The 14,675-nt window shown below is 29.5% G+C and overlaps 2 protein-coding genes across 2 annotated transcripts; one reads left to right on the top strand and one right to left on the bottom strand.

Moving 5' to 3' along the window:
* The first annotated feature begins 5,114 nt into the window (after positions 1-5,114).
* LOC125822748 (CASP-like protein 1C1) lies at positions 5,115-6,585 on the top strand. The gene is made up of 3 exons (XM_049502188.1): positions 5,115-5,404; positions 5,817-5,919; positions 6,209-6,585. Exons 1-3 carry the CDS (start codon positions 5,250-5,252, stop codon positions 6,437-6,439), a joined length of 489 nt encoding a protein of 162 aa, XP_049358145.1. The 5' UTR covers positions 5,115-5,249; the 3' UTR covers positions 6,440-6,585.
* A 395-nt stretch (positions 6,586-6,980) lies between these two features.
* Positions 6,981-9,671, bottom strand: LOC125822727 (probable 2-carboxy-D-arabinitol-1-phosphatase). Its single transcript, XM_049502165.1, has 7 exons — positions 9,497-9,671; positions 9,170-9,321; positions 8,269-8,388; positions 8,089-8,188; positions 7,777-7,916; positions 7,623-7,702; positions 6,981-7,360 (listed from the first exon to the last, which is right to left on the bottom strand). The coding sequence occupies exons 1-7, from the start codon at positions 9,636-9,638 to the stop codon at positions 7,234-7,236; spliced, it is 861 nt and encodes a 286-aa protein (XP_049358122.1). The 5' UTR covers positions 9,639-9,671; the 3' UTR covers positions 6,981-7,233.
* Positions 9,672-14,675: the final 5,004 nt, after the last annotated feature.

Here is a 14,675-nt window from a genome sequence, read left to right as displayed (position 1 = left end):
CTGAACGTTCGAAAATATCTTTCTTCTTTAACGGTCATCTATTAAGGAAAAAGATATTGGTAATTATTCCACGTGGTGTATTGTGTGAGAATTAGCTAGAACTACAATTATTATTTTTTATGGGAAGAAGGTTAATTATTAGAAAAAAAATTACCTTTTTTTATTATTCAAATTGGAAAGTTGTTATTGTCTGGAGGTTCGAAAATACCCTTCTTCTCTTACGATCATCTGACGTGGAAATGTCGGTAATTTTTTCACGTGGTGTGCTATATGAGAATTTGTTAGAAATACAATTATTATTTTTTACAGGAAGAAGGTTAATTATTGGGGGAAAAAAATTAAATTTACCTTTTTTTAATTATTCAAATTTGAAAAGTCGTTATTATCTGAGGGTTCGAAAATATCTTTCTTATCTAAAGGTCATCTGTCATGGAAAAAGATGACGGTAATTTTTTCACGTGGTGTGTTGTGTGAGAATTTGCTAGAAATATGATTATCATTTTTTATGGGAAGAAGGTTAATTATTGAAAAAAAAATTACCTTTTTATTATTATTCAAATTGGAAAAGTTGTTATTATCTGAAAGTTTGAAAATACCCTTCTTCTCTAACGGTCATCTGACGTGGAAAAAAATATCGATATTTTTTCACGTGGTGTGCTATGTGAGAATTTATTAGAAATACAATTATTATTTTTTACGGGAAGAAGGTTAATTATTGGGGAAAAAATACCTTTTGTTTTATTATTCTTATTTGAAAAGTTGTTATTATCTCAATGTTCAAAAATGCAGTTCTTCCCTAATGGTCATCTGACATGAGAAAAAATATCGATATTTTTTTCACGTGATATGCTATGTGAGAATTTGTCAGAAATGTAATTTATTATTTTTTCTTTAAAAATGCTTATGATTGCTAAGCTTAACTATTTGACTTGATATTTCTTTTTGGTGTGCGATCTAATAGATATACTATTTAATTTGGAGCAATTTTATGACTCTACTGTTTCATTTAGAATATTTTTGTCCCTCAAATATTTGAAATGAAGATAATACTAAACCATTTTTTTCTCCATATATGCAATAGGAAAGTACCACATTCAATTTATGAGTTATCATTTTATAGTTATTGAACAATATTGAAATTAAAAAATTAAAAAATACTTAATGAAAACATAAACAATACTGAAATGTTAGTTCTTACTAAATACTTTACAAAACTTGATTGGGATAAGTCAATCTTCTATAATTCGTTATGATATCTCTACTAGTTAAAACGAAGGAAGAGAGTCAAATAAATCTCTTAATTATTGAAAAATAATAATTAAATTTCCTTTTGTTATATTATTCAAATTAAAAAGTCGTTGTCATTTTTTGAAGGTTCAAAAACATCCCTCTCTTTTAACGGTTATCTAACATGGAAAAAGTTTCGGTAATTTTTTCACATGGTGTACCATGTGAAAACTTATTAGAAACGCAATTATCTTCTTTACCTTAAAGCTACTTAAGATTGTTATACTTAACTATTCGACTTGATGTTTCTATTTGCGGTGCAATCTAACCGCAATATTATTTTATTTGGAGCAATTTTACCACTATACTATTTATAATAGAACATTTTTTATATCCCTTGAAAAGTCGTTGTCATTATCTGAAGGTTAACAATTATCCCTCTCTTCTAACAGTCACCTGATATAAAAGAAGATTTTGACATTTTTCCATGTGGTGTGCCACGTGAAAACTTGTTAGAAACACAATTATATTTTCTTATTTGAGGTGCAATTTTAACCGCTACATTATTTATCCCTCGATCTCCCAGTGATAATTTTAAGATGAGTTGAAGATAATATCATATTATTTTTTCTTAATATATGCCACAGAAAAGTACCTCATTCAATTTATGAGTTACCATTTTATAGTTATTGCATTTTAAAACAAACAAAAAGTTGCCAAATAGATTACTTTTTATTTCAAAAGCCAAAATATGCAAATTTAATATTTTAAATTTGAAAATATTTATGAACGAATCAAATTTTTAAAAGTTAAACAATAAGTCAAACTCAATTTCAAAACAATATAGTTAAGTCACAAAGAAGAACCTTAATATTGTAAGTATCGAAGAAGCTCGAAAAAAAAAAATATCTACCCAAAATGATACAATAATTTTGATGAATGATATCAAACTTATTTTTATATACAGTGAGAAAAAAATAAACGAATAAAAAATATACTTAATAATTATATTAACAAAAATAACTTTTATATTTTTTCCAAAAGAAATCAAAACAGAAAATTGCTTACAAAACAAATGCTAAAACTTTACACCCAAATACTGTGAAGTGCTTTAGCAACAAGGAAGACGGGCTTAATGGGCCTTTCCAGTTTGCATTTGTTTCCAATTGGGCTTTTGTGTATCTCAGATTGGGCCAAGGGTTCACTTTCAAATAATCAAATTTCAATTTGGATCAACTATCATGTGTACTACGAGGGTCGCATTTTTGTCCCTATTTTGTGTATGTCGTTAATTTTTGTCCATCAAGAGTTAAAATAATTATTTATTTGCATGACATATGTTTATACTTTCGTATTATAATATCTGATAAGTTATATCTATATATTTCAAGAATTTATGTGTCGTTAGATATAAGTGTGATTTTTGTAGGTAAAAATTAAAGACCAGTAATAGTTCAATTAAATGGTACTAAGAAGAGTTTATGGATTTGAAAATATAGACCTAATTTCAATTGCAGCAAATATAGGTAAAATAAGGATATATATATATATATATATATATATGACAAGGTCGTGGTTTGAAGCAAACTTTAATGGAATCACAAAATTTACGATTTTTTTTTTTTTGAAATTTTCCTTTACGGTATATTCAAGTCCCCATAATTTATAATGATATAAAAAATTAGGGGTGCGTTCGCTATGAAAGAACATGTTTTATAGATAAATAATTGAATTTCTTATTTATTTTTGTGTGGATATGTATGAAAAAATATATGTTATTCTAAAATTATTTATATACCGTTTAGATAAATATTATGATAGAATGGGGTTGGGCGGTGGAGAATATATAGGGTGGGGTGAAGATAAGATGTGTTGAAGTGTGAGGATGACATCATCAGTATGAAAAATCACTTATAGAACATATTTTTCCTACTTTTATTAAAAAGTCATTTAATTTTCTAAGAAATTTGACCAACGAAATATAAGAAGATAAAAAAATAATTTCCTCTGTATCAAGACTTCCTTAATAATAGTGCTCTCTCCGTCTAACAATAGTTGTCCACTATACTATTTTGGGATGTCCAACAATGTCGATACTTGTTCACGTAATGAAATCAATAGATAATTTTACATTTAGTTCTTAATTTACCCTTATAATTAATTATAGTTATTTCTCTATTATATTTTTCAAGACATTGTATTTATTATATTCAAAGGGTGATATAATAAAATGACTCTTTTAATTATAATTTCTTAAAAAGTGTACAAAGTTAATATTGGACAAGTATTGTTGGACAGACAATAACTTTTGTAATATTATTGGTCAATTTCGAGATATTACGGCTTCACGTCATGACGCGGCTATGGCCATTTACTATAATTCCAATTGCCACCCCAATTTTGTAATGTTCACATTATAAAAGTTTGAATTTGAGTGTTATATATTGAGTGGATAAAAAAAGGCTACATTATTACTTCATCCAAATAATATCCACATGTAAGTCTCTGCAAAATGTGAGATTTATAATTTTAAAAAGAGAAAGGGTCTGATATATTTTTTAATTTTATCATTTGAAGTTAATGTGTCTCTCGTTAGGTAAGTGGCACATATATATCCTTATCGTTATTCAAATGGTTCACATATATTTTTACCGTTATAAAATAAGCTCACATATACCCTTAATTTAATGGAAGTAAAAAAAAAAATTAGTTTTAAATATATATTTTTGACTTTTAATTTTGAAAAAATTCATGTAGGGGTATATATGATCCTTCTAGCAAAGTTTAAGGTATATTTTAATCTTTTTTATACATAAAATATTTTTTGACATTTTTGATTATCATTATTTGAGTTTCTTATTTCATTTTTTTCTTTCATTCCTTAGTGTAAAGAGAAAAATTTAAAACTATTTTTTTTGTGGCTATATTATAATATAAAACTAATTTTTTCGATTATATTGTTATTTAGTTTTTGTATTTGAAAAAAATTTGAGTCATCTATAATGAATTTTACAAGAATATTAGTGAAACATAAATAAATTTGACCATCAAAACAATAACTTTAAATTAGTCGATGAAACACAAAAAAAGAAGTCAAAAAGAATTATGTGTGAGGAGGATTAAATATACTCATATGGGATTTTATTTTTTTTTAAAAATAATTAAAAATTTAAATTTAAATTAATTTTTTCACTTCTGTTAGAGGAAAAAGGTATATGTGAGCTATTTGTATAACAGTAGGGACATATCTGAGTCACTTTCATAACGAGGGGTATATAAGTTTTAAATGATAAAGTTGAGGGGTATATCAGACCCTTTTCCCTTTTAAAAATACAAAAAATATCTATTGTAACAAGTAAAGATACTCTAATTGTGTAAAGCAAAACAATTAACACAAACAAAATATATCACTTAAACTCGAATAAGAAAAAACCAAAAAAGATTGTCCACGTTAGTAACAAATATGGGAGGCGCCGTACACATAAATATTAGTCAACTAATTGGTAGTTCAACTGACGATTACACCCCAAGTTGTAACCTTTTTTCTATGCATCAACACAATACAAATTCATATTAAACTTTGCTTATAAACTAAGATTTTAAATAATCTTCTTCCAGCCTACAATTAGAAACACTTATATATTGGTAGATAGAGTCAATGATTTTTTGTCCAAGTGTGCCACTAGAGGTACAAATCTTCCATGAAATTACAAGGATTAATTAATCCATTAATTAAATATTTAAATCTTTGTTAGGACTAACACTATAAATAAATGTCATTGAGTTTATTTTGTACATTCATTAGGTAACCAAGAACATGACACTTTGTTCCTAAAGAAGACAAGTTTACCACCCACTTATCTGCCTTTTCCTAACACAAAAAAAATATCCCTCTTTATTATTCTACCTATCTTGATCACTTTCTTTAATTCCCCTACACCAATTTTTATGCCTCATTTCTTTAAAAACTAGTGTTTGATTTTGTTAATTGATTATCTCTATTATCACTTTTCCTATTCATAATGACTTTGGCAAATAGGATTACCATATTTCTGCTTAGGTTTTTGGCCTTAGGGGCTAGTGTTACAGCCATTATTATTATGGTCACTAGCCATGACTCTGCTCAAGTTTTGGGCATGACCTTTGAAGCCAAATTTGCTAACACACCAACATTCAAGTAAGTTCATCGTAATCTTCGGTACTTCTAAAATAATTATTCTTTCTACGGAACTAGAGTTTTCAATAAGGGAATTCAAAATATAAAAAGGTAAGCACACGAAGGAGTCAAGGGAATTCAACATCTACTAGGGATGAACGTGCCATCATCACACGTGTCCAATTGATTGAGAGACAACTGATCCAATCATGAGTTTGTTGGTTCGACAGAACTCAGTACTTCACAGTCAAACTCCATTTGTATGCACAAAAGAAAATATGATAAGAGTAAAAAAAAATTACATATGAATATATATATATATATATCAGAACCAATTCTTTCAACTTGAAATTCATAACGTCTAAATTTTGAATCAGACACTAGTAAACATGACCTGCAGGTTAAGATAATTAAGTTGTTGATGATGTTTCAGGTACTTTGTTGGAGTGAATATACTAGCAAGTGCCTATTCCCTCATAGTTCTCTTTTTCCCTACCAAGAAGATGCTGGGACGCATTCTGCTTATTACAGATATAGTATGTTCTACTCCCTCCGTTTCAATTTATTTGTCTTACTTTCTTTTTTGGTCTGTTTAAAAAAGAGTGTCTCTTTTCTTTTTTGTCAACTCTGACATGTTTAAGACCACAAAATTAAAAGACATTTTGATATATTCTACATATCTTTAGTTTAAGACCACAAGATTCAAATGTCTTATAGACTTGGTGCCAAATAAAAACCAGACAAACAAATTAGTATCTTTTCTTGATAGTTTTACATTGATTTTTGTGACTTGAACTGATTTCAACTTTTTAAATTTTGGAGTAGCTTATGACATTGCTTCTGGACTCAAGCATATCAGCATGTTTGGCAATAGCTCAAGTGGGGAAAAAGGGAAATACTCATGCAGGTTGGCTACCAATTTGTGGCCAAGTTCCAAAGTTCTGTGACCGTGTTACCGGATCTCTTATTGCTGGCTTTGCAGCTGCTATACTCTATTTTCTTCTTCTTCTTTTCTCTTTTCACAATGTTCTTAATCTTTACACACTCAAAGCTTAGACTTTTATTATATCCTCCTCTTTCAATGGAGAGGAGATTTTACTTATTACCCTTATCGCCTTTTATTTTCGTCATTTTTGTACTCATTTATGTGTTTACTGATGACTGCTATAAAATATTATAGTATGAAAAGAGGATTTCAAGACATCTTTGTTGTGTTTTGTATGATTATCTCCTTACTATATAGTAATTAGTACTGCGATTCTTTGTTGGTCAAGATCAGTTTAATGTTGTAAGTAATGCTTTTCAAGATGGTAAAATCAAGAATCTAAGTTGTTATTAGAGGAGTTTATCTAATTCTTGTTGTTATTGTTGCCTCATAAATACCAACAAAGATCTAATCTAATCATGAGAACTTGAAAATATTTGAAGATCATATTCTTAAGTTTCATTGGCCAAATGGATTTTTGAAGATAAATCTTCAAATTCTGATGTAAGCTCTTTGGTCAAACGCTAGCTAAAATGGATCTTAAAGAAATAGTCTCAGTTTCGGTCTGACTTTACCTTCCTGAGAAATGATAGCTGAGAACATAAACATGTAACAGAACAACCTAAATTTCATTCAGGAAGAACTGATGAACTCTGCATTTCCAATCAATTTCATAGTTGTTTAATCACAAGAACATGCTACAACTTCTTGGTGTTCTTAACCTATGATTCTGTTCTAACTAAAAAATTATTTTCGAGAGTTCAACGATTCGTATACTACACAGACACAGTTCTGGTTTATGTGGTTCTATGTCGTTTCAATGGCAGAGTACACAATTGCTGTCCAGTCATTGTACCTGTCGATTTTAATAGTGGTAGACATGATCAGTATACATATGTGCTGTCATGTTCAGGGATTGAAGCATGGCTTCTCCTTCTTTGTTGAATTTGAATACACACAATCCTCCATTATGTATATCCACTGAACGAAACCTGAATCGACACAAAATTAGACATGTCAAGAATAGTGGCAGAAGAACCCAACTTTTATAATGTAATTTACATAATAATGAAAGAAAGTTTTATTAAATTATCATGCTGATCAAAGCAAGTTTACTATACTCTAGCAATGTTTTAACATCCTTACATTTGCCTAAGTCAGCTGTCATATCTAAAGGGTTATTTTAATGTTTATGTGCCTGAAATATCAGAAGATTTTGGAGATAAAAGTATGGTCTGAAACATTATGACCTACCGTTCTGGTCCTAGTCCAAGAGCTGTGCAGATCAATGCTCGTAAAATAGATTTGTGTGTCACAACCAAAAAGTGCTCTCCCTGATGAACAATGATCTATATCAGTATATTTTGTTGCGCGAAAAAATCCAAATTAAGCAGTATAAAGAACATACCGGTGTCAATAAAATTTCTTCCCATGCTTCATGTGCTCTTCCCCACAGTTTTTGAAGAGGATATACACCATCTACACAAAAATTAGATGGATCTTTTCTCCAAGTTGTATACTCCTTTGGATATATGCGCTTAGCATCCTCTGCCTCCAAACACTAAACATCATTTAGAAAACTACGAATACTGTTGAGTAATCTAAATGGACGCACAAGCTAAAGTTGATTATACCATCCTGTTTTTGCTATATTGAGGTTATAGTGACTCAAAAGAGATAATAGTAAAATCACATTATTTCAGCAATGAATGAAACAGACCATTTTTCATGCCTTCAAGAAAAAATAGATGGGCCTCCTTCAGGGAATCAAGAAAAACCAGAGGCTCTTCCTTTCCTTTCCATATGATTTCAGCGGTCGTCTGCAGAAGACATTGCTGATATCACTTAATAACTGCATATGTAGTAAGCAAAAGAAAATTACACAACATCATATTCCAACCTTGGCGCGTGATATCGGACTAGAGAAACATTGGTCAAAGTGCATATCAGACAAGGCCATCTTGCATCTTTCTGCTTGCATTGTTCCTTTTTCAGAAAGTATAGATAAGTTTGAGCTTCCCTACATGTACAACCAACTTGGTTACTGGCTATAGAACAGCCCAAGTCACAAGTAAAAAGAGTAAGTTATGAGATGTGAGTTCCTTACTACAACAATCAGGATTATCATTTTGAGTCATGATAGAACCCGAGCCATTTAGTGAGAGAGAATTAAAAGAAATTGTTAGACAAGTGGATGGACTCAAGTCCTAATAAGTAATAAATGGTATTAGAGCTGGGATAAACCAGCTGGAAATATGGGAGTCAAGTCCCATTTGGAGTTAAGGACTACAGTATATGGAGTTGATCAAAAGTGCGGGAGCCAAGCCCATGCAGGACTAAGTGTTATACTATGTGAAGCAGGAATTGACTCTAGAATCTTGGATCAGGCCTGAGAGGATGTCAAGGCCTCAAGCGGGAGAATGTTATACCCTGTCCAACATCAGATTAGTACACTTGAATTATTAGCCTTAACGTGCTTCACTATTAACACTCCGATTTTAATTAGAAAAATGTAATGTTCCATAAGTCTTGCATCAGTAATGGAAGATGAATTTGAAGTCCTTAACAAGGCACATGTGCTTAAAACCAATGATAGTAAAGTGTTTGTAGCTCAAACTAGCAACATCACTCTTGTTCCAGAGCCTCGATCCCGGCTTTATACATAACATCATAGCCTTACACCAGAAAGTTTTTGCATTTCTGTACTTCCATTATACATTTCTATAGAAGAACTAGGCAAGATCACAATCAAGGAATTAAAAACTTACTTGTAAGAATAAAAATGAGTATATGAAACAAACCTGAACTCTACTTTCTTCATTCCAAGAGCTGAGACCATGGCGTACAATAGTAACTTTCTTGGGTGAATCTAGCACTTTTTTAGTTAGAGAAGTAGTAGCTTTTTCAAAATCAAATGCTCCACCAGTCAAAGGAGTATCATTCCTAAGTCTTTCTGTTTAAGATCCATGCTAAAAGTTAATTAGTATTCAATATTAATGTCATATACAAGTACTACACCATGTACACAAAAGACTAGCAATAAGTATAAATACTAGTGTTTCCACTTACCCTCCAACACATTCTTGTTTCCTAGTACACAATAACAAACCGAATTTCAAAGATTTTACCTGTTGTAACTGGTAATCCAGGAGTTGAAGTTGAGCAACAAATAACATAATTAATGCCAGCAGGAATAAGTTTAGGGTATGGGGATTTATTGGAAATGGAAATGAGAGGGAAAGAGAAATAAGGGGCCCCAGAAATCATCATACCGAACAACAATAGTTAACAAATTTGCTTTGCTATTTCAAGATTGTTTCCAGTAGTTCTGTTTTCTCATGAATTTCCAGAGCTATTTTAGAGTGACATTGACAGTTGTAACAACTTGTGGTGGGAATTTCACTGGCTTTGCCTTTGCTACCATATGAAATTGTGGATATACTCATTCAAGGTGAAAACAAGATTCCTTTTTCCTTCTTTTTTTTAAAAATAATATAAAAAAAAATGGTCCAATTTGTTATTTACTTTTTTTAAAAAAAAATTGTATACATAACTTCTATATAAATTATTGAGTAAATTTTAGGTTTAGCAAACATAAAAATTATATTTGTATGCTATGACTATAGTTTGTATAATTGCGCTCCATAGCAAACAAAGCATCAGATTTGTATAAATCGCAGGCAGACATTCGTTTGTATAAAAATGCAACAAATATGTATATCGGTTAGATAATTGTATATATGTAACTACTATGTATATGTATCAGTGATTGTGTTTGTATATCTGCATAAAATTTGAATTTCTATACAATTGAATCGAAATAAAACATTTGTATATCAAATTTCCCTCTCACGCACTTTATACAACACAAATTATACATTGTAATTTGTATAATTTGTGTTTGTATAAAGCAAGAAAGAGAGAAAGGCAAAGAGAACTAGTAGGGGAAGATCTGTATTTGTATAATTATAAGTGTATATGACGAAAATATTTGTATTTGTATATTCAGTTTTCTCTTGCATTATACAAACACAAACGCAATTTATACATTTGTGTTTGTATAAAAGTGAGAGAGGCGAGGGAGATTTCTAGGGAGAGATGTAAATGACAAGTGTTTGCTACATATTAGAATTAAATGAAATTATGGTTATATCATTTAGTTTGAATTAATAGCTTGCTATTTTATACAATTTTTCCTAAATTATAATATATTATACATCTACCAAATGTTTTTAGTTTAAACGGTTGAGTGAGTAGCTATTTGAATTTATTTTTTTAGATTATTTTTTTCAAATGTATTTTTACAAATGATTTAATATATAAATAAGTGTTTTTTTTTTTATCCTTCGGGGTGGTCCAGTGGTTTGGGCTTGGGACTTCCATGTTGGAAGTCTCAAGTTCGAAACCCCTTACTAGCGAAAGCAAGGGGTTTACCTTCTGGGTCGAGCTCGTCGCATCGGGCTTGCCTAGTGCGGGTTACCTCTCCTATGTGGTATGCGAACTATTGCATAAGAGCAAGGATTTTACCTTGTACGCATCCAAATGATAGCGGTTGCGGGTTTTCTTTTTTATAAAAATAAAATAAGAGGTCTTTTTTTATTTATTTTTTCATCCCAAAGTAGACATATGTAATTCTTCTGTTGTTAGCTCAAAAGATAGTGAATCAAACTCAATCCACGTAGTTTATTTAAATTTGATTAGGTTATTGACCTGCCCAGTTATTAGTTCAATTCATTTTAGATTAATTTATTTCAACTCATTAAAAATTGGGTTGAACTCAAATTGACTAATGAGAAATCTTGTCATAAAATATTTTATTTTAAAATTTGATATGTTATACTATATAATCATAATAAAGAAAAATAACAATTCTATTAGGTACTAAATTCTTTTAAAAGAGCAAAGGAAATAATTAAAACTTACTAAATATTAAACGATTGGACTATGACCCTTTACTTGACCCAAGCAATTTTTGATTAGGTTAAGTCTTGATCCGTTAATTATTTTGATCCATTTTAACTCCCATCAAATTTAACCTAACCCGTCCAATTACCATCCCAATTTCAAACCAAGTTAATTAAAAGGTTGGGAAATCGCCCAATATGAACGAGTGGAAGTGTGTGGCATTAACCAACTCTCTCTCTCTCTCTAAATGAAAGTCATGCTTTATGTAATATGTGGATTTATGATTTACGAGAACTTAATAATTTATTTTTTAATTAAGATTAAAAATTCTACTAAATATCTTTTTTTTTTTAGTTTATTTATTTTTTGAGAGTCAAGCTATAGGTTGAACTAGGAGGGTGATGATGTTGTTATGAAGTAAGCTCCTGTTTTAAATGTGAATAAAGCAAATAAATTCGCCTATTTTTAACTTATGTATATTAAAACGGACTAATTGCGGTGGCCGTTACATTTCCTCTTCCCCGTGTAGCATTTTATATTTTATATTTTTATCTCTCTCTTTACTTATATTTTTTATAACAAAATAAATTTACACACACCATTTGATATTGTATTATTTTATTTGATTTAGCTATCTTCCCATTGTTTTCAACAATAAGGATGATGAAGGTTTAAGTGTTATAGACAATGGCACGAACAATAACCACGTTCGTTAAAGTTTAGAGATGAATTTAATAATTTTACATAGCTTAGAAGTAAATTTGAATCGTTTTTAAAATTTTAAGGACGTAATTTAATTCATTTTCCCATTTTAAAAAGGAGAAGAAAAAGGGTGCCTAAAAGCCTTTAATTTTTTATGACACTGATTTATACCGACAGCTAATATTGTCAAATATTGATCATCATGATGTGTATAATCTTAGATTCTTTTTGCCAGTAGAAAAAGAAACATACTTTATTCTTTGGGTGTGTTTGGTATGAAGGAAAATATTTTCTAATTTTCTAATGTTTGGTTGAGTTAAATGTTTTGGAAAATGTTTTTTAAATCAATTTATTTTCCTCAAATTTAAAGAAAATGATTTCCCTTCAAAACTTAAGGAAAATATTTTTCAAAACTCTATTCAAACTTCAAATTACAATTTTTTTTTGTTGAAAAAAATTAATTTATTTTGTTCCTACCCTCAAATCAGCCCCCAACCACCCCCCCAAAAAATAATAATAATAATTTAAAGCTTTTACCCCACCTTCACCCCTACCCTGGCCCCCTATCACCACCACCACCACCACCGAAAAATAAATAAATTAAAAGTTGTTTTTAAAAGATATTTGTAATTTCAATTTTTTATTATTTTATCCCCCACCTCCTTACCCTCCCCATCAGCCCCTCACCCCTTTCAAAAAAAAAAAGTTTCTTTTTAAAAAATTATTTTCTACTTCAAATTTTTATTTTTTCACCCCAACGTACCCTCGACCTCCCCCGCCAACCCCCCCCCCCCCCAAAAAAAAAAATTAATTTTCTTTTTAAAAAATATTTTCAATTTCAAAAATTTATTTTTTCACCTCGATCACTGACACACCCCACCCACCCACCCCCTACCAGCCACCCCCCATCCCCCCAAAAAAATTTAAATTGTTTTTAAAAATTATTTCCAACTTCTAAATTTCATTTTTTCACCCCTATTTAAGTTATTTTTAAAAAATATTTTCAACTTTTAAATTTCATTTAAAAATACTATTTCACATCATATTGTGGATTAACATAAATTAATCCACAATATTATTGAATCGAATAGTTACCAAAATTAACATAAAGAAGTGAATTAATACTCCTCTATTTTAGAATTAATTGTGTAAATGGTCTATTTCAGAATGAATAATTTCTTTCCTTTTTAGTAATATTTTACTTTTACCTTTTGCATGTATGTTTAAAATCAATCATTTTAGTATATTCGATATAACTATAACTTAGAATTATAAAATTATGAAATTTTCTTTGATTTTTAAAAACTCTATATCAAATCTAATTAGGTCATTAGGAGTACTAAAATTAGTGTTGGAAACATTTGTACTTATGGTCATAATTTTTCATTTCATATTTTTGATGTTGTCTAGTAGGATCCACGTCAACTTACATACTACCCACGTCTCCCCCATTCGCTGTTACTGGCGCGTCATCTACATCACCACATTCCGTGATAGTAAATGCTCTGCCAAAATAGATTGAATTCTAAGTAGATTAATTTTTAAAAAATAATTCAATTCTTTCAAATATAACATCTTCACGTAAAATAAAATAGAAAAAATAACAGATAAGCTAAATTTATGCAAATTATCCTTGCATCCAAAAACTCTTTGATGGAATGAAGCTCTACCATTAATGAATTATTATGAAATACTCATAGAGGAATGCTTGCAAGTTGCAAACATTTTAGATTGACCTAATATATAAATATAACATTTAACTTGACGTCAGCTGACAACTATTACCTTTAATTTTGGATTTGATAAGTAGATACTTAACATTGTATAAAATTGAACAAATACACATATTCATCCTACATGACAATTTTATGTCCTATTTATATTATGCCACGTAGACACATGTGTCTACTTGTTTAATTTATACAAATTTAAGTGTCTATTTATATACACTCAAACTGAAAGACATAATTATCCGCTGAAATCAAATTAATTATTAATTTTATGTATTATGCCTTTCAGATACAGTGTGTTAGTAATGTGTTTCCATGTAGAATAAGAAAAGTATATTTGCTTTAGGAAATGCAAACATTGAAGACATACTTACTAAGGGAAAAGTTGACATGCTAAAATTCCAAATTAAGATCCCTATAAGCCTCTCTTTTCCACATCATAGACATGATAATCACTTGATTGTTTTCCTACAAATATGAATTCCCTTATAATTGTATAAATAAATTGATTTAGCTTTTCGATATGAATTTTTTTTTTTAGAAATAATTACAAGATTTTTCAGAAGCTACTTATAAGTTATTTGTGTGAATTATTTCTTTTTTAAAGCTATACTTAATTGCAAATTCGAGATTTTCTTAAAAAAAGATTGTCCGCTAAATTGCAAAGTTATCCAAAATTCTATATTTAACTGGACATTCACACTAAGATGTTTTTGATAATGATAGACTATTTTTGTTGTTTTCTCATATATGGACATTCATTTCCTATAAATAATTTGTCCAGTCTTGTGATATTATCCTTTTAGACCTTTGATTTTTTATTCGATGTCTAGAGTTTATATTAAAGTTCTGATTAAATTTAAATCGCACTGTAAAATTCATATGAGGTGGTGTTCTCCATTTTTTTTTTTTTTTTTTATATTAAGAGTTCAAATTCAAAACCTCTTATAAGAATGAATTAGTCCTAGCA

Source organism: Solanum verrucosum, unplaced genomic scaffold, assembly GCF_900185275.1.
Source record: "Solanum verrucosum unplaced genomic scaffold, falcon-dt-bn FXZP01000103.1, whole genome shotgun sequence".
In the NCBI taxonomy this organism is placed as follows: domain Eukaryota; kingdom Viridiplantae; phylum Streptophyta; class Magnoliopsida; order Solanales; family Solanaceae; genus Solanum; species Solanum verrucosum.
This window is presented reverse-complemented; position numbering and strand designations above follow the sequence as displayed.

Bases quoted from the DNA above. Each gene is read 5' to 3' on its own strand.
- LOC125822748 (XM_049502188.1), top strand. From the start codon at position 5,250: ATGACTTTGGCAAATAGGATTACCATATTTCTGCTTAGGTTTTTGGCC. The intron at 5,405-5,816 runs GTAAGTTCATCG...ATGATGTTTCAG, and splicing joins GCTAACACACCAACATTCAA to GTACTTTGTTGGAGTGAATA. The intron at 5,920-6,208 runs GTATGTTCTACT...ATTTTGGAGTAG, and splicing joins TTCTGCTTATTACAGATATA to CTTATGACATTGCTTCTGGA.
- LOC125822727 (XM_049502165.1), bottom strand. From the start codon at position 9,638: ATGATGATTTCTGGGGCCCCTTATTTCTCTTTCCCTCTCATTTCCATT. The intron at 9,322-9,496 runs GTAAAATCTTTG...GATCTTAAACAG, and splicing joins TGGATTACCAGTTACAACAG to AAAGACTTAGGAATGATACT. The intron at 7,703-7,776 runs GTATGTTCTTTA...ATTGTTCATCAG, and splicing joins AAGAAATTTTATTGACACCG to GGAGAGCACTTTTTGGTTGT.